This window comes from Varanus komodoensis, unplaced genomic scaffold (genome assembly GCF_004798865.1).
Source record: "Varanus komodoensis strain SLA01 unplaced genomic scaffold, ASM479886v1 scaffold55, whole genome shotgun sequence".
Lineage (NCBI taxonomy): Eukaryota > Metazoa > Chordata > Lepidosauria > Squamata > Varanidae > Varanus > Varanus komodoensis.
Window position 1 is genome coordinate 2,348,661 of NW_025336157.1, and position 16,007 is coordinate 2,364,667.

The following is a 16,007-nucleotide window of genomic DNA, read 5'->3' on the forward strand; positions in this document are numbered from 1 at the left end:
CGGCGCACGCGCCTCAGAAACCTCGTTTCCCTGCCTTCCGCCCTCAACCATGCCCACACCTGGCGCCGCGCATGCGCTGTCCCGCCCCTCCCCGCTCTCCTTTAGAGGTCTCCCACCTCCACGCTTGTGCGTCAGGTGCGGTTTGGTTGTCCTTTTCTTCCCCGCCGTTTGGGGCCCTGCGCAGGCGCAGTGGGCACACACTTTCTCGATTCGCCCCCCTTTCGACCCCCCCGCTTTGAGGATTTCTGAGGCGACTGTGGGGGGGGCTCGCGATCGTCATCACCATGGGAGTGAGTAAGGCCTAGGCGGGTGGAGGAAAGGGGGTGGGGAACGAGGGGGCCGTTTTGGTGGGGCTGAAACCAGGAGGGGGATATTTTGCGGGGAGGGGAAAGTTTCCTACTTCAGAAAGGAAAATAAGAGGGGAGTTGCGTGTCAGTGCTGGGGGGGCGTTAATAAGGAAAAGGGGAGTGCTGGGGGTGAGGTGGGGAGGGCTTAGAGGTCATGTGGGTGAGTGGAAAGTTTAATTTTGGGGGAAGAGTAATAAATGGGGGGAAGCTGGAGGCCGTATTCATAATAATAGGGCTGAAATGGAGTTGTGTGTGGTAGGGGGTCGTTTGGGTTAATGTGGCCCCAAAGTCAAGTTGGTGGGGGGGGGGAGTGGTTGCTATGGGGAAGAAGGAAATTTGGGAAGGCAGCAATTAAGGATGGAGGATTCTTGTGGTATATGAAGATAACTGTGCAGGGAGAGGAAGAGTTGCATACTTTGTGGGTCCATATTTAAAATAGGGGTGGTGAAACGGGGTGGGAGGACTCCGATGTGGCTAATGTTAAGGTTAGTAACTGTGCAATGGTGCTTTATATGATTATTAAATCTAGAGGCAGAATGGGGGGAGGTCAGAGTGAATATAGCGGCAGCGAAAGTTTGGAAGAACACAAGTGAGTTTTGGGAACTTGTATTATGTGGGGGAAATGAGGATGAAATGGATGGTGAAGGGATTGTTAGAGGGAGGGTGAAAAAGATGTCATGACGGGAAAGATCTGGGGTTAGGCTGTGAGCGATTTGAATTGTGGGGTGGGGGGGATCTAGCATGAAACTGGAAGGATGCGAAAAGGGATTGTGACTAGTGTCTGTGCTAAAACCGGGATATATGGGATTTGAGAAAAACAGGTAGGGGATGCAGGGATTAGAGAGAGGGTAGAATGGATTATTATTATTATTATTATTATTATTATTATTATTATTATTATTATTATTACATTTCTATGCCGCCCCTTGCCGAAGCCTCGGGGCGGCTTACAACACAATAAAATACATTGAAATACAATGGAACATAATAAATTACCATTAAATACAAAAATACAAAAAATACACTGAGTTACGGACATAATAATATAAAATTAAAATTATCAGTATAAAATAAGTAAATAAATAATATAGGAGGAGAATTGAGGTGAAGAAAATAGGGAATCAGTAGGTAGTTGAACTTCTTCTGAAGACTGTCCTTATAAAAAGCTTAATTCCTATTTAGAGGAGGCTTTACATGTAAAAAGTAACAAGTAATGAGAGTGTTTTATTACCTTACATAATTACCATAACAAATAAAGAGCACCCTTTCCCCCCCATGCGAATATCTAGAGAAAGCTTTGCTAATACAATTAGCATCTTTTTGAACTGGGATTCTTCTTACACCTGGATGTCCCTCTCACAGGCTTTGTGGATCCAGATGGCACCTTGAGAGCCTGTAATTGGCACAGATGCATGTCAAAGCAACCATTGTACTTGAGGCTTTGGTGTCTCTGCCTTGCTCTTGGGAATGTTCCTTTTGGGATAGATGCTGAAAGCTGGAACTCAGAACCAAGGGATTTGAGTGCGGGGGCTGGAGGCAGGATACCAGCATACCATTAGTATGATTATATTTGTTAGGAGTCAAAAATCAGCTTTTTTGCATGCCAGGCTTGGACAGGTACATTCTTTGCAGCAGGGGCAAGAGAAGCTACAGTGGCTAAAATTCTGTTAATCCGACTTGCCTCTTAAAGATACAGAAGGCCTGGCCTGAAAATTGTCATAGCTCAAGTTTGCTATCATTACTTTCCTTGCATAAGACTAGTATCTCTTTTGCGTATTTACTTTGCAAGGCTGTAATAGGTGAAGGAGAGTTAGTTAATCACCCACTCCTCCATGCAAGATGGAATAACCATCTTTCTACATGCAAAGGCTCTTTTATATAGAAACGTGTATATGCATGCATGTTAAGCCCAAAGATATACACAATCTATATTCTAATTTGGGGTGGGAGGCAAAGGGACGGGGCTGCAGGTTCTGACTGGCAGCCTTCCTGCCCCACTTCCTCTGTGGTGAACTAACTTCCCAGCTAGCCACACATTGTGTTTTTTTTTTTGGGGGGGGGGTGTCCTTGTTTGAACTTTAGTGGGGGTGGAAGGGTTGTGCTGAGGTTAAGTGCATTTTTTGGCTCAGAACCACTGGTATTCACTGACTCACCAGCCTGGCAAAACTTTACAGTACTTCAGAAGCAAGTCTTTTTTCCCCTTTTAATGGCAGTAGTTCCAAGTCAGATTTTTGTTGGCTCACTGCAGTGAAGGTGGAAAACACTGGCCAAGTTTCAAATACTGTTTCCTTAAGTGGGAAGCCTGCATTCTGTTCTTCCAGGGCTTGATTCCCTGTTGTGCTCCAGGCTGCATTACACACTTTTAAAAGTTTCATAGGCGGGAGAAATCTCATTACAGGAAATATTGTTAGATGGCCTTTCCTGACCTAATATCCTCCAGATGTTGGATCACAACTCTGATCATTCTCATGAAATGATGGGTGTTGCCAGTGGTTCATTCACAACTTTATCCCTGCAAGCTTTAATTGGCTGACTCCACAAAAGGTTTGTTTGATAAAGTGGTGGGATTGCCGGGCCAGGTCGCCTTGTCTGTCTATTTTACTTAGCCACGTTGCCTTAATAGAGAAAAGATTGGAGCATACAGATCCTACCATATCCAACATAAAGCAGTGCTTACTGGGATAGGTAGTTCATGGGAGAGCGCAAACCTGCAATGTGGCAATGCCATTGAGCTTCGTTCCAGGTTGTTCCTGGGAGAGGTGCCTTGTTTCAACAGCTCAGTCCTTCTTGTTTTAGAGGAAGTCAAGTAAAGGCAAGGAGAAGAAACAGAAGCGATTGGAGGAGCGGGCAGCCATGGATGCCGTCTGTGCCAAGGTGGAAGCTGCCAATAAAGTGAGCCTTGTTTTCTTCTCTCCTCGGCTTCTCGGAGAGCTGGCCTGGTATAGCAGTTAGAATTGTGCATTAGGACTGAGAAAACTCGGGTTCGAAAGCCCACTCAACCAGGAAGTTCATTGGATAGCCCAAACCCAGTCATTGCATGTACTACCTCATAAGGTGGCTGTGAAGATATAAATGACACATGTGATGATTTTAAGAATCATTCTCCTTTCTCTAGCGACTGTCTTTCTTTCTATAGCTTGGAGATCCCTTGGAAGCCTTTCCAGTGTTCAAGAAATATGACAGGAATGGGTGAGTTCTATGCTTTTCTCAGAAGCCAAACGGATTTAAACCCAGATCTCCCTAACCCAGCCCTGACTCCTGAGCTCACAAGAACAACCTTCCGTATCTTCCTTGGCTGGCCGCTCCCCAGTATAAATCGTGCCTGGAATCGCCAGCCTCACAGATCAGGGATTCAAGCACCAAGCAACGCTTTTCCCATCATATCCAGTCCTGATCCCCTCTCGTTCCCTCCTGTTTTGTTTTGCTACAGATTAAATGTCTCCATTGAGTGTAAACGAGTCTCCAGCTTGGACACAGCCACACTCGACTGGGCTTTTGAACTCACCAAAACGAACATGCAGACCTTGTAAGACCCGAGGGGAACTCAGGGGGAGTGGGAGGCAGTTTTGGAGATGGGCACGAGCAGGAGTTCACCCCCCCCCCCGAATAATAGAGCACCTGCTTTTGCACAGAGCAAATTGCCGCTTCAGCCCATGGCATCTCCAGTTCAGGTGGTGCTAGGAAAGAAGATCTGTCTGAGAGTCCTTGAATAACCACTGCCCGTCAGTGCAGCCAGAGCTGAGTTAGATGAACTGTTCATGCAACTTGATATAATCTGCTTCAGCATATCCTGCAGTTTTCCAGTAGAGCAGCTGAGTTGCTTTTCATAACTTTCTTGAGAGGGGAAACAATACACAGGACAGTCAGCAGAGCTCTGCAGAAGGTGCCATGTCTGTGTTATAAGTGCAAGACACCCAAAATAGGTTTCTCGTCTCTCTAACAGCTAGATAGTTGGGCCTGGCTTTGAGTTCAGTCATCAAGAGGGGCTACTTGTAGCCCAAGTGGAGAAGGGGAAAGGGTTGCAAACCTGCAGCCAGCAATTCCCTGCTTCTCCTTGGCCACTTAATATGATGAATATTATCTCCAGTCTGATGACCTGAAAGAGAAGGGTTGCAAAGCTGCCATCCTCTCCTTCCCCTCCTACTTTCTTCCCCTCCAAAGGTACGAGCAGAGCGAATGGGGCTGGAAAGACCGGGAGAAACGAGACGAGATGTCAGATGACCGTGCTTGGTACCTAATCGCTGTGGAAGAGGGCTCCCTTCCCGTGGCTTTCTCACACTTCCGCTTCGATGTGGAATGCGGTGACGAGGTCCTTTATTGGTATGTCGTCCCGCTTTGCATACTAATGTCTCCCCCCTGCGTGGTTTGGACGGAGAAACAGGAGTGCCACAGAGCCCCGCATTCAGGACTGCCTAGTGGACGCTCGCTGAGCGGGACAGCACACGCGTTGTCCCAGAAACAAAATTCTGGCGTGTGTAGTGCTTCTGTGCAGCGTGCCAGTCAGCAGAGCCAGATTCCATTCCTCCTCTGCCCCCAAATACTCAGCATTCTGTGACTTGCGGAACAAAAAACAAAAACCACCAGAACTTTCTTCTATTTTATTCTTAGTTGGTTTATTTCTAAATGGCCGAAGCTCTCAAACAAAGAGAGAGGCTTTACTTGGAAAGTTGCTGTTTGACAGCTGTCAGAGAAATCAATTTCAAGCCTGGCTCTGTCACTGTTTGTGGGTGGTTTCTGCTTTGGCAGTGGGCCCTCCCTAGGAGCAGGTTTCACACTGCAGGTATAGTTGCGCAAGTCATGCGACACTCCTTGCAGTGCAAAAAAAGAGAGGCAAGCTAGTGAAAGTGCCGCTTGAGCTGCTTGGCCACTTGGCGGAGGAGCTGCCGCTGCCGAGGGCCCGGGTGAGTTCAGCAAGAGCAGCAAGGGGCCTCCTCTCAGTTCTGCCTGCTGCATCCCTAGACCCACAGCGAGGCCCTTCGCTTGTGTTCAGGCAGCACGGCAACCCATTCCGGGGCCTAACAACACCTGGACTGGCGGTGTGGCTTGTTGCCCTCCAAAAAGCCACCCTGTGGAAACCAGTCCAGCTTCCCAAGACATGACAGCCCGCCGTGGCTCGTTTCCCACTCGAGGTTGCTGTGTCCTGTGAACCCAGTCACTTGAGTTAGGAAGGTACCCAAGCTGGGGATCTTTCCCTCTCAAGCAAAACGTCAAGTGTGGGAGGTGCTTGAGCTGTGTGTATGTTGGTATTAATCCTTCTCTTCTCCCCACTCTCTACTAGCTACGAAGTACAGCTGGAAAGCAAAGTGAGACGGAAAGGTCTGGGCAAGTTTCTCATACAGATACTGCAGCTTGTGGCAAATGGGTAAGTGCAGCACCCATCCTCCTCCGGAGTGTAGGCCCCTCTCTCTCAGCCCATCGCCCCAACCCCTGCCCATTTGGAGCAGACTCTGGATGTGGACAAGGCTTGCTCTCAGGTTTAAATGTGAACGCACGCCTCACATTCAGTGAAAATGTAGCTATAAGAATGCCCATTAGTGGATTTCCTCTGTCATTCTTTTTTACAGATACAAACACCTGGGCCTCACCCTTCTGGTCTCTCTGCACCACTTGGGTTGCCTCACAACATGTATTTAATAGGTGACTTAGCTGTTTCTACAACGTTTCACTTATGAAATAGGAATGCAAGCGTTAACCACACTTCAGAGCCCCAAAACTACCCCAGCCTCAAGTTGTATATTACATTCTATGCATTACATTATATTTACTTTGGAGGCATGTATGTATTTATAAATTCAGATGTTCCATCTGGACCAGACCACAATTCCTGACGATCTTGGAATGAGAGATGGATTCTTGCATAGCAGTAGTCCTTCCTGTTGCCTGTTTCTGACCTTCCGCCGGGCACTGCTGACATATTTCTGAATTTCATTTTTTTTAGTCATTAGCTTCTTAAACCAAAAACAAAAAACTCCCAGAAAATACAAGCTCATTAACACACAACAGGTGTACACAAATGCAAGATAATTGCTTCCAACTTTACAGTGCCCTATTATTGGCTCGCTATGCTGTCACCGAAGCAGCCTGAGCTTCAAAACTTAGATTTCTTTTACTCCATTTTGACTATTTAATTAGTGCTTTGCTGAAATTGCTAAAACTCTGCAGGGTAAAATCCTGTGCTAACAGTGATTGTATGGTACATGTAAAGGGAAAACAGCCAATCCTGAATATGTGCCCTTTGTATATAATACATGTCCCTTTTCATATGGAATTAAAATAGAATCTAAACGCTTGAAGTGCCAGGAAGTTTTCAAGCTTTTCTTTTCATATCTTCAGTTTACGAAGCTGACTTTGGCCTCTCCCTGACTTTTCTTAGCACACAGATGAAGAAAGTCATGTTAACAGTATTTAAACACAATCACGGGGCCTACCAGTTCTTCAGAGAAGCTTTACAGTAAGAATTGGGCTTTTTGTCTCCCAAATCAAGAGGTGGAAAGGAGGTGGTTGGGGAGGTGGGAGGGGAAGGCTTGTCCGGCAGGTGAGAGCTCACCTTAACCTGCTTGCTTATTTAAGCACTGCAGGCCCCAGCAGTGGAGCCTTGGCTGCCCCAGCCCCGTCCGCTGGAAGTGGCCCTCTTGATGTTAGCCAGCCCAGGGAGGGCTGGTTCACACACGGTTGCCCTTTTACCCCTGCTGGGCACATACAGCCTGTCCTGTGGGGCTGCAGGGCCTCCAGAAGCCCTGGTACCTCCTCACTCCGTACATCAAGTTAATTTTTACGAGAAGAAGTGGAACTGTCTGAGGAGGGGGAAGTGAGTTTGGCTGTCCGGGGAGACTTTCGGGATGGGTGATGCGATGACGGGGGCGTTGGGCTGGCGTCCCCTTTGGCTTGTGCCGGCCTTGTGTTTCGACAGGCGAGGGCTTGCGGGGGTAGGATGCTCCTCCGTGCAGTTAGAACGGATTTCTTCCTCATAGAAAGCAAGCTGGCCGCTGGGAAGCCTGGACTTTCTCTGCCGTGGGAGCTTTCTAGAAGTGTGTATTTCCTTTCCCTCCTTACACGCCTGGGCTGGAGCGGTGTGTGGGTTGGCCGTTTCAGCTGGTGCTAGGCTTGCTTGTCGTTTGGCCCCTGAACCTCCCGGACTCTTTGAATGCTCGTCTTGGCCGTCAGAGGTTGTGCCTGCTCCTCCTGCCTTGTGGGAGAGCAAGGTGGAACAGGTACCCAGTGCAGCGGGTGCTGCAGCCTGGTAAGGCCTGCTATTTCCCATTCCAAGCCCTGACAGACCCTTTATCTGCCACACACACATGCAGAGGCTCTGGATCAGTGTTTGCTCAGTGCGCACCACAACATCGGAACGTGTCTTGAAGGAAGCCCCATCATGACTGCACCACAGAAGACTGGTAGAGGCACAACTCTTCTGTAGAGCATTGGATGGAGGCCTGTTTGGTGATTATGTGACTTCTGCAGGCTCAACCCAGCCTTCCCCACCCAGGCCCCTTCCAGATTTTGTTGGGCTGGAACCCTCAGAACCCCTGGCCGTGGGGTTCTGGGAATCGCAGTCCGGAAGACACCATGGGCAGGGGCTGGTGCTTGCTATTCTTAGTCACGCCAAGAGAGGATTCGTTGGTGGAAGCATAGGTACAGACATTTTAATAGACGCCGTGCGTGAACTGCGCAATATTAGATTTCAGCTTGTTCATAGCAGGTGAATTGGCTCTCCGGATTTTGCTGGGCCCTCAAGTGCTCATGTGCGCAGGCACTCGGAGCAGCCAGCTGACCGCTGGCAGCCCGTTGGCACAACAGCGCTCTCTGGGATGTGGCTGCACTTCTCCCGTCGAGGAAACACCAGCTGACCCTCTGCACACCCTATCCCTTTTCCTTCTCCTGACCTTGCAGGTTTGAAATTGACGATACCTCCCCTAGCATGTCTGGCTGCTGTGGGGACGACTGCTCCTATGAAATCCTCAGCCGGAGAACAAAATTTGGTGAGGGCCAGCATGCTCACCTGGGCGGCCACTGTGGAGGCTGCTGCCGCTGAGGCGGGCCATCGCGCTCCGTAAGAATCCGGGTCTCTCTCCACGTAAGCCTGCCTTTCTCCTTGATTTCCCCCTGCTTCATCCTCCCCCACCTTCCATTTCTTGCCACACTCCCAATCCAGGACAAAACAGACTCCTCTGTCGCATCCTGAATCCCAGGATGAGAGATCTTCCTCCATATGGGAGGTTCTGGAACTGAAATCAAGCCTAGTCCTCAGGCCTAGTTCTAGATACTGCTTACCTGTGGCCTTGTGTGAACCGAAGGTGTGAATCCAGGCAGCCGGGCTTGTTTTCCACCCATCCCTCTAAAATTCACATTTCCGCCGTGAAAAAGACAGTTGCTGCCTGAAGCAAGTGGCGGCAGTAACTCGCTGTGCAGGCTAGAGGGTGGTGAAGAACTGACTTTCTGTGAGTGTACCAGAAGCATGAATGAGTGGCAGGTCCAGATGTGTGGTCTTTCTCCATCCACTTTGATCTATGCATCCTTCTTGCGCTCTTCCTGGATCACTGCAATGCTTGGGACAGCTGCTTTGCCCAAGAACTCTCGCACGTAACGAGCTGGACATAATGCCCTGCGTGGGGGCACTGGGCAAACCTTGTCTGAGACCATCCTGTTTGGATTTCTCCTGGTTGTGTGTTGGGACCTCTTGCAGAGGGATGGGGGTAGGGGAGTGCTCGATACATACTTGAGAAGCCGGACCTGACATACACGTTCTGCATCCGTATGAAGATCCCTGGGACGTTTCCCTTGTGTGTATGTCAGGAAAGCTTGATGCAAACGGCTCGCTCCCAAGGGATCCCCAAGTCTGCGTCCTCACGGCTTTTAACAGGTTGACCCATGCAAGCTGCTCAGGTAACCCTCTGTGTCCACACTCGGCCTGGAGCGAGCCACTCGCACAGGCGAGAGCGGACCCTCAGAACTTGCTGTTCTGGTGCGTGGAAGGCCCGGCTGAAGAGGGAGAGTCAGTTCACACCGCATGAACTCTGCTCAGAGTGCTCTGTAGCCACTGCAGGCCACATCGCAATGGCGTCCTTAGATCCGTATATTATGAGGCTAGTGGGATGCATGTATGGTTTTTCTTTTTATTATGAATTGTATTTTTTTAAACCTTGGCTTTATATTTGCCCCAGGGCTCACCAAGCTTTCTATTAAAACCACACTCTTCATACTGAAGCAATTTAGAACCCTGTCTGTTACTTGCTGGCCGGTTGCGTTCTTCTCTTGGCACGAGGGCTTGTGGGTATTCGGACAGTCCAAATCTACCTTCTGCCTCACCCACCAAGGCCCTTTCCACCTACATCTCTTCCTAAGATGTCTGAAAGAAAGAATCAGCAACTTGTCAGCCTCTTGGGTGCTGCCAGTCCAGGTCATGTTTCTGGAGGCCCGTCTTGCCGAGTTTGAGGTGCCACTGGCAGCCTCTTCCCCAGACGATCCCTGTTGCACCAGCTGCAGCCTCAGGACCATGATTCCATCTCAGGGTGTGTCTCAGCCTTCGCTGTTCCCGCTGAATGAGGACAAAATGGGTCCTTCTTTGTCAGCTGTCACACTTCTTCCGCGGTTGAACTTACACACCAGCCAGTCTCGCCCCTGCAATACTTTCTCCTTCCAGTGCCTAAAGCATTTTTTAAAAAATAATCCTGGTCCTGGTAGTTTGAATTACTTCTCAGTAAATAGCAAATATAGTTTTATTCTCCCTTGGCAACTCAATTGGAGTCCCACAAGTCTGGACTCCGTTTTTTTAAATATATTTCTAAGGATGGCTTTTTATTTGGGATTTTAAGGAGCCGTGGCTGCTTTGCCCACTTCTTAAGTTCCTGGATTCAGATTGTGCTGCTCCCTGTCCTACACCCCCATCACCGTCTTTCCTCTGCCATAAATTGATGGGGGAGGGAAAGCCTGCAGCAAGGTGAGAAACGGGGTCAGTCGAAACTCCCTTGCTCTGGCTCAGCTTACAGATCTTCCTCTGGGAAATAAAAGCGCTTACTGGCTTTCCACCGTGGAAAGGCTCGGGGAGTGGTGTCAGCTTCAGATGCCATGCAGGAGACCCCTTTGCAAGCACCACTCTGCATTATCCCAGAGACTTCTGGGACCAGCTCTTCTTTTCTTAGGCGATGGCAGCTGTGGGTTAAAAAGCGTTGGGTGGCCTTCTGGGAAATTTGGCGCCTCTTCCAGGTACATAGTATTGCTTTGAAAGGCAGGTTGGGGGGTCCAGATCCCACCTCTGGGCCAGACCTTCCAGACCATGATCGGAAGGGCCTCTGGGGGGGTCGAATTTTCCACCATACTGCAGTGGGACATTCTTTTAAGTCCAGGAACACCCCTGTCCAAGGAAGGGCCAGCAGGAGGCCCGCCTCCTGCCTCGTGTGTGTGGGCTTCTTAATCCGGGTCTGCTCCTGCTGCCCGTGGGCCAAGCCGAAGCAAAGGGAGTCTGCTTCTGTATGGGGCATCCGCTCGCCCCAGAGGCCTTTCTTTTTTCAGAGTCTACCTGTGGACCTCAACTTGGGGCTCTCCAGAGATGTGGGATGTCAGCTCCCATCATTCCCAGCCCGTCTTGGCCATGCTGGCTAGGACCGCTGGGGTTGCAGGCCCATGCATCTGAAGGGCACCAAGTTGCGAAAGGCGGCTACAGACCACTGACTTTTTCTCCCGAGGAGATGGGGGTCGACACCTTGCTGCACGGCCCATTGCCAGGAATAGGAACCACGGGGCCCCACTTAAGAGGCTCACGACCAGGTCACTTCTTGCTCTCAAGAGATCACTAGATTCCTTTTGGACCCAAGCAGCCCAGAAGGTAATGGGCTCTCCCACACTAGAAACATTCAAGATGCAACTGGACAGCCATCTGAGAGGGATGGTTTAACCTGGTGTCCCGTCAGACCCGATGGCCTTCTGGCCCCTTCCAACTCTGCTATTATTGTAGGATTCTTTTAATAAGGAGACTTCTTAAATAAACCTGATACTGTATTATGACAGGAATGTTGCGGCTGGTTTTGTGTTTTTGTTGGCAATGTAAGGAAGGTCTCTGAAGTTTCCAGCTCTGAGGCATGATCTGGACATGTATTCCCCATAATACGTATCCTTCAGCCTAGCAATTTGATTTATCCTTCTTCTGGACTTGTTGTATTTCTATACATGGATCTTTCTTACCCCAAAACTCAAGAAAAGGTGACTTAGCATAGCGAACTCACCTGTATTTTTATTCCTGCCCTCCCCATATTCTGGCATGCTTTGTACTTTATAATTTTGTTGTAATACTTCCTCATTGTATACAATTTGTGTATTGTGGGGGGGGGTTCTTTATCTACCCTCTCTGGTTTGCATTTTTGTTTTATTTTTGTTTTCTTTTTGCTTTGTTCATTTTTTAGAACAAAATTTAAGGTATTTACATTTCTTAGCAAAGATTTTCACTGGAATTAAAGGGAACAAACTGGCTTTTTAAAACAATGTTTTTCTTCGTATGTTGAAAATAAACACTTTGTTCAATCTCTACCAGGATGTGTGTATATTAAGTACAGTTGTGTTTGTAGTGCTGCTTTCTGCCTATCTTGAAATAATTGGAAGCAATTTGGGATTTGTTTTAAAATGAAATTTCATGGTATAGTTCTTAGCTCAACAATCAGAATGGTTTCTAGTCCTTCCCAAACTTTATCATGTATATTCTGCAGTTAAACACTTTGAATTCCATACGAAGAACAGCAAATTCTGTAAATCTGATCTGTCTGTGCAGAATTTAGAATCGCCCTCCCCATGCTAACTGGGGATGATGGGAGTTGCTGTGCAGTGTATCTGAAGAGCTAAAGGGTAATAATGGCAGGTTGGGTAATAATGGCATAGCATTTTGCATTGAACTATATCCCCAAGCTGCCAGCAAATTTGGAAAACTCAACAGTGGCCACAGGATTGGAAAAGGTCAGTTTACATTCCGATCCCCAAGAAGGGCAATGCCAAAGAATGTTCAAACTACTGCACCATTGCACTCATTTCACATGTGAGCAAAGTTATGCTCAAAATCCTACAAGCCAGTCTTCAGGAGTATGTGGACTGAGAACTACCAGAAGTACAGGCAGGGTTTCGAAGAGGCAGAGGAACTAGAGATCAAATTGCCAACATACTCTGGATCATGGAGAAAGCTGGGGAGTTCCAGAAAAACATCTACTTCTGCTTCATTGACTATGCTAAAGCCTTCGATTGTGTGGATCACAACAAATTGTGGCAAGTTCTTGAAGAGACGGGAGTACCACACCATCTAATTTTCTCTTGAGAAACCTATATGCGGGTCAAGAAGCAACAGTGAGAACTGGACACGGAACCACTGATTGGTTCAAAATTGAGAAAGGAGTTCGGCAAGGCTGTATACTGTCCCCCTGCCTATTTAACTTATATGCAGAGCACATCATGAGAAAGGCGGGGCTGGATGAATCTCCAGTTGGAATTAAGATTGCTGGGAGAAATATCAACAACCTCAGATATGCAGATTATACCACTCTAATGGCAGAAAGCGAAGTGGAACTAAAGAGCCTCTTTATGCGGGTGAAGGAGGAGAGTGCAAAAGTTCACTTGAAACCCAACATTAAGAAAACTAAGATCATGGCATCCGGTCCTCTCACTTCCTGGCAAATAGATGGGGAAGAAATGGAGGTAGTGAGAGATTTTATTTTCCTGGGCTCCAAGATCACCGCAGACGGGGACTGCAGCCAAGATATTAAAAGACGCTTACTCCTTGGGAGGAAAGCTATGGCCAATCTAGACAGCATACTAAAAAGCAGAGACATCACCCTGCCAACAAAAGTGCGTATAGTCAAGGCTATGGTTTTCCCGGTTGCAATGTATGGCTGTGAAAGCTGGACCAGAAGGAAGGCTGAGCGCCGAAGGATTGAGGCCTTTGAACTGTGGTGCTGGAGGAGACACCTGCGAGTCCCTTGGACCGCAAGGTGATCAACTGGTCAGTCCTAGAGATCAACCCTGACTGCTCTTTAGAAGGCCAGATCCTGAAGATGAAACTCAAATACTTTGGCCACCTAATGAGAAGGAAGGACTCCCTGGAGAAGAGCCTAATGCTGGGAACAGTAGATGGCAAAAGAAGAAGGGGGCGGCAGAGGATGAGGGGGCTGGATGGGGTCACTGAAGCAGTCGGCATGAGCCTGAGTGGACTCTGGGGGATGGTGGAGGACAGGAAGGCCTGGAGGAGTGTTGTCCATGGGGTCGCGATGGGTCGGACACGACTTCGCGACTAACAACAACAACAATATCCCCAAGCATTCTGGAATTTGTGTTTTGTAACTCTTATGCCTTTTTAGTTAGGTTTTTTTTCCTTTTTATTGAGCATTAAGCCAGGGGTAGGTCAAGAAGTCTCCATCTGTTTGCTTGTCTGTCTGTTTGTGACTAGTTGAAACAGTATGTTGATAGTGACTCCACCAATGTTTCCCCTGCTTTTGGTTCAAAGCTTGTATGCAGCTTTTGATATTTGGCCAGGGTCGCTCACCCACGGTGTTGTTTCCCAGAATATCTTCACTTTAAAGATGTCAGTTTTCCTTTTCCCAGGTGGTTCTCTGAAACTGTTTGCAAGGGGTTTAAACCAGTGTACTGGGTGTAGCTTCACAGCTTGGCCGGGAAGAAAAGCGGGGTGGTATGTGATGTCAAAGCTTCATCCCATCTATGTGTTTGCCCCGTCGCTGTCCTGATATGATCCACCTTCTGGGAAAGAGGCCCGTGGCTGGCTCGTTTGAATGAGGGCTGTTACCCCAGTTGAAAATGTGTGTTTTGATTGGCTAAGCCTGCATGTGGAGGAAAGCAACATTTCTGAATTATGCTTTCTGTGACCGTAGGGGACTATCCCTGCTATACTATGAGTATACAGAGAAATGCCTTGTTCTTAGGGGAAAGGGGGAAGGCATAAAGGTGGTATTTGCCATCTGCTTTTTTTCTAAGCACTTGTATTTAAAAAGTGCTAAACTGGAAGGACAGTTTTCGTCAATCTACTTAATTGTTGCAGCCCTTTAAGTGTGTATGAGTGTGCAGGTGAATTAAAAAGCTAACCTTTATCGGATGTTCCCAGGCGTTGGCCCCTGGAAAAATGCTTCTCCTATACACTTGTATGAATATCTGAATACAAACTCCCCTTCTCTCCACATCTGAGGTTGCCATAAGCTGTGGGTGGAGAGCCTTTCCCCTAAGCAAAGGTTGTTGACACATGGTAGAGAAAAGCCGGGGCTGCAGACGAAGCCAGGATCAAAAGTACATACTTGGCAGCTACACGTCGCTTATGCTTTCTGTGCCGCCCCTTCCCTGCCCTACCTTTCTGTGCGATGCACTTGCACAAGCTAGAAGTAGAAGAGAAAGTAGGTGTGCAAATGTGGGTCTGGTGAGATCAAAGGCTGCAGGTTCTCTGTGCCCAGAGTATGTGATTCATTTCGATGTTGCCTAGTTGAAGCTCTCTGGGGGGTTTCCTGCAGCTCTGGGCTTGGCCCTCACTGCATCTCCATAGGGACTGGAACCTTCTTTCGCTTTCTTGAACTGAAAGAGATCTGGTGGATTTTCTGAGTGTGTGGAACGGCAGGATGTGCCAGGCCATGAACTTGCAGGAAGGAACATACGGCACCTTGGCATGACAAGGAGACCTGGAACTAACATGAGTCATGAAGGAGAGTTTTCTTCTCCGTAAAATGTCTTCTTTTTATTTAAGGTTTCATGATAGGCGTTGGGGTGGGATTATCTTAACAAATATCTAAAAAGACATGCACAAGAATATTGGAGGGGCTGAAGTGTGGCATCCACTCTATGCAGATACATCCTCATAAATATAAGGTGCCTTCTGCAGGTCTTTTGAGTTAAGGCAACATTTCTTCACTGTTGGTCTTCGTGGGGAAGAAAAATAGTGACTCTTGTGTCAGGAGCTGATACTACAAGTAAGCCGTGACATTTAGGGGGGAGAGAAGGTAGCTAGAGCATGAAATGAGAAGCAGCCAGAAAAGGGGGGCAGGCCGTGAAGAGAACATTTAGAAGCACTTACTGTGAATGATGGATCGCCCTGCTTCATAGCGCTCCTGTTTGCTGATCCACATTTGTTGGAAGGCGGAGAAAAGTCAAGACGGAGCCCCCAGCAAACATGCAATGCTCCCAATCAAAAGGAATGGTACTCCAGATTGGGAGAGCAATTACCAGGCAGAAGAACAGCTGCACATCAACACAATTGACAAGACTTTTGGCTCCGCGTAAATCTGTAAACCATATGCAAAGAATTGGATAGTTAAGCGATTTAAAAATGTAGTGAGGCTTGGTAAGAATTACCAGATTTGTCTAGTTCGGTATTGAAGGTTGGAATGTGTTGAGAATGGGCAGAAACGTTGAGATGGGCAGAAAAAGCCACTCGGGGGGTTTTTTCAAAATCGCCCTCTTGTCAGTGGAACTTTCACCCTGATTTAGGGTTAGGGGTTGCCCCAGGGTAGGGTTAGGGTTAGAGAAACGAGGTGCCCTGGCATGGTTTTGATGGTTGGAATGTGTTGAGAATGGGCAGAAACGTTGAGATGCGCAGAAAAAGCTACTCAAGGGAGGCTTTTTAAAAATTGCCCTCTTTTCAGTGGAACTTTCACCCTAATTTAGGGTGAAAGTTCCACTGAAAAGAGGGCAATT

The 16,007-nt window shown here is 48.0% G+C and overlaps 1 protein-coding gene and 1 long non-coding RNA gene across 3 annotated transcripts in view; one reads left to right on the forward strand and one right to left on the reverse strand.

Moving 5' to 3' along the window:
* Positions 1-106: 106 nt before the first annotated feature.
* On the forward strand, positions 107-11,867 carry NAA40 (N-alpha-acetyltransferase 40, NatD catalytic subunit). 2 transcript variants are annotated; one of them, XM_044448796.1, is made up of 8 exons: positions 107-290; positions 3,144-3,239; positions 3,484-3,536; positions 3,778-3,873; positions 4,509-4,667; positions 5,626-5,709; positions 6,721-6,798; positions 8,238-11,867. In XM_044448796.1, exons 1-8 carry the CDS (start codon positions 285-287, stop codon positions 8,377-8,379), a joined length of 714 nt encoding a protein of 237 aa, XP_044304731.1. In that variant the 5' UTR covers positions 107-284; the 3' UTR covers positions 8,380-11,867. The 2 variants fall into 2 exon arrangements, with proteins under 2 accessions (XP_044304731.1, XP_044304732.1); XM_044448797.1 differs by lacking the exon at positions 3,484-3,536.
* Positions 11,868-13,290: 1,423 nt separating this feature from the next.
* Positions 13,291-16,007, reverse strand: part of LOC123032594 — a 15,190-nt gene continuing 12,473 nt past the window's right edge. The window contains exon 2 of the long non-coding RNA XR_006416505.1: positions 13,291-13,396. This is a non-coding gene — a long non-coding RNA (uncharacterized LOC123032594). The remainder of the gene's footprint in view (positions 13,397-16,007) is intronic.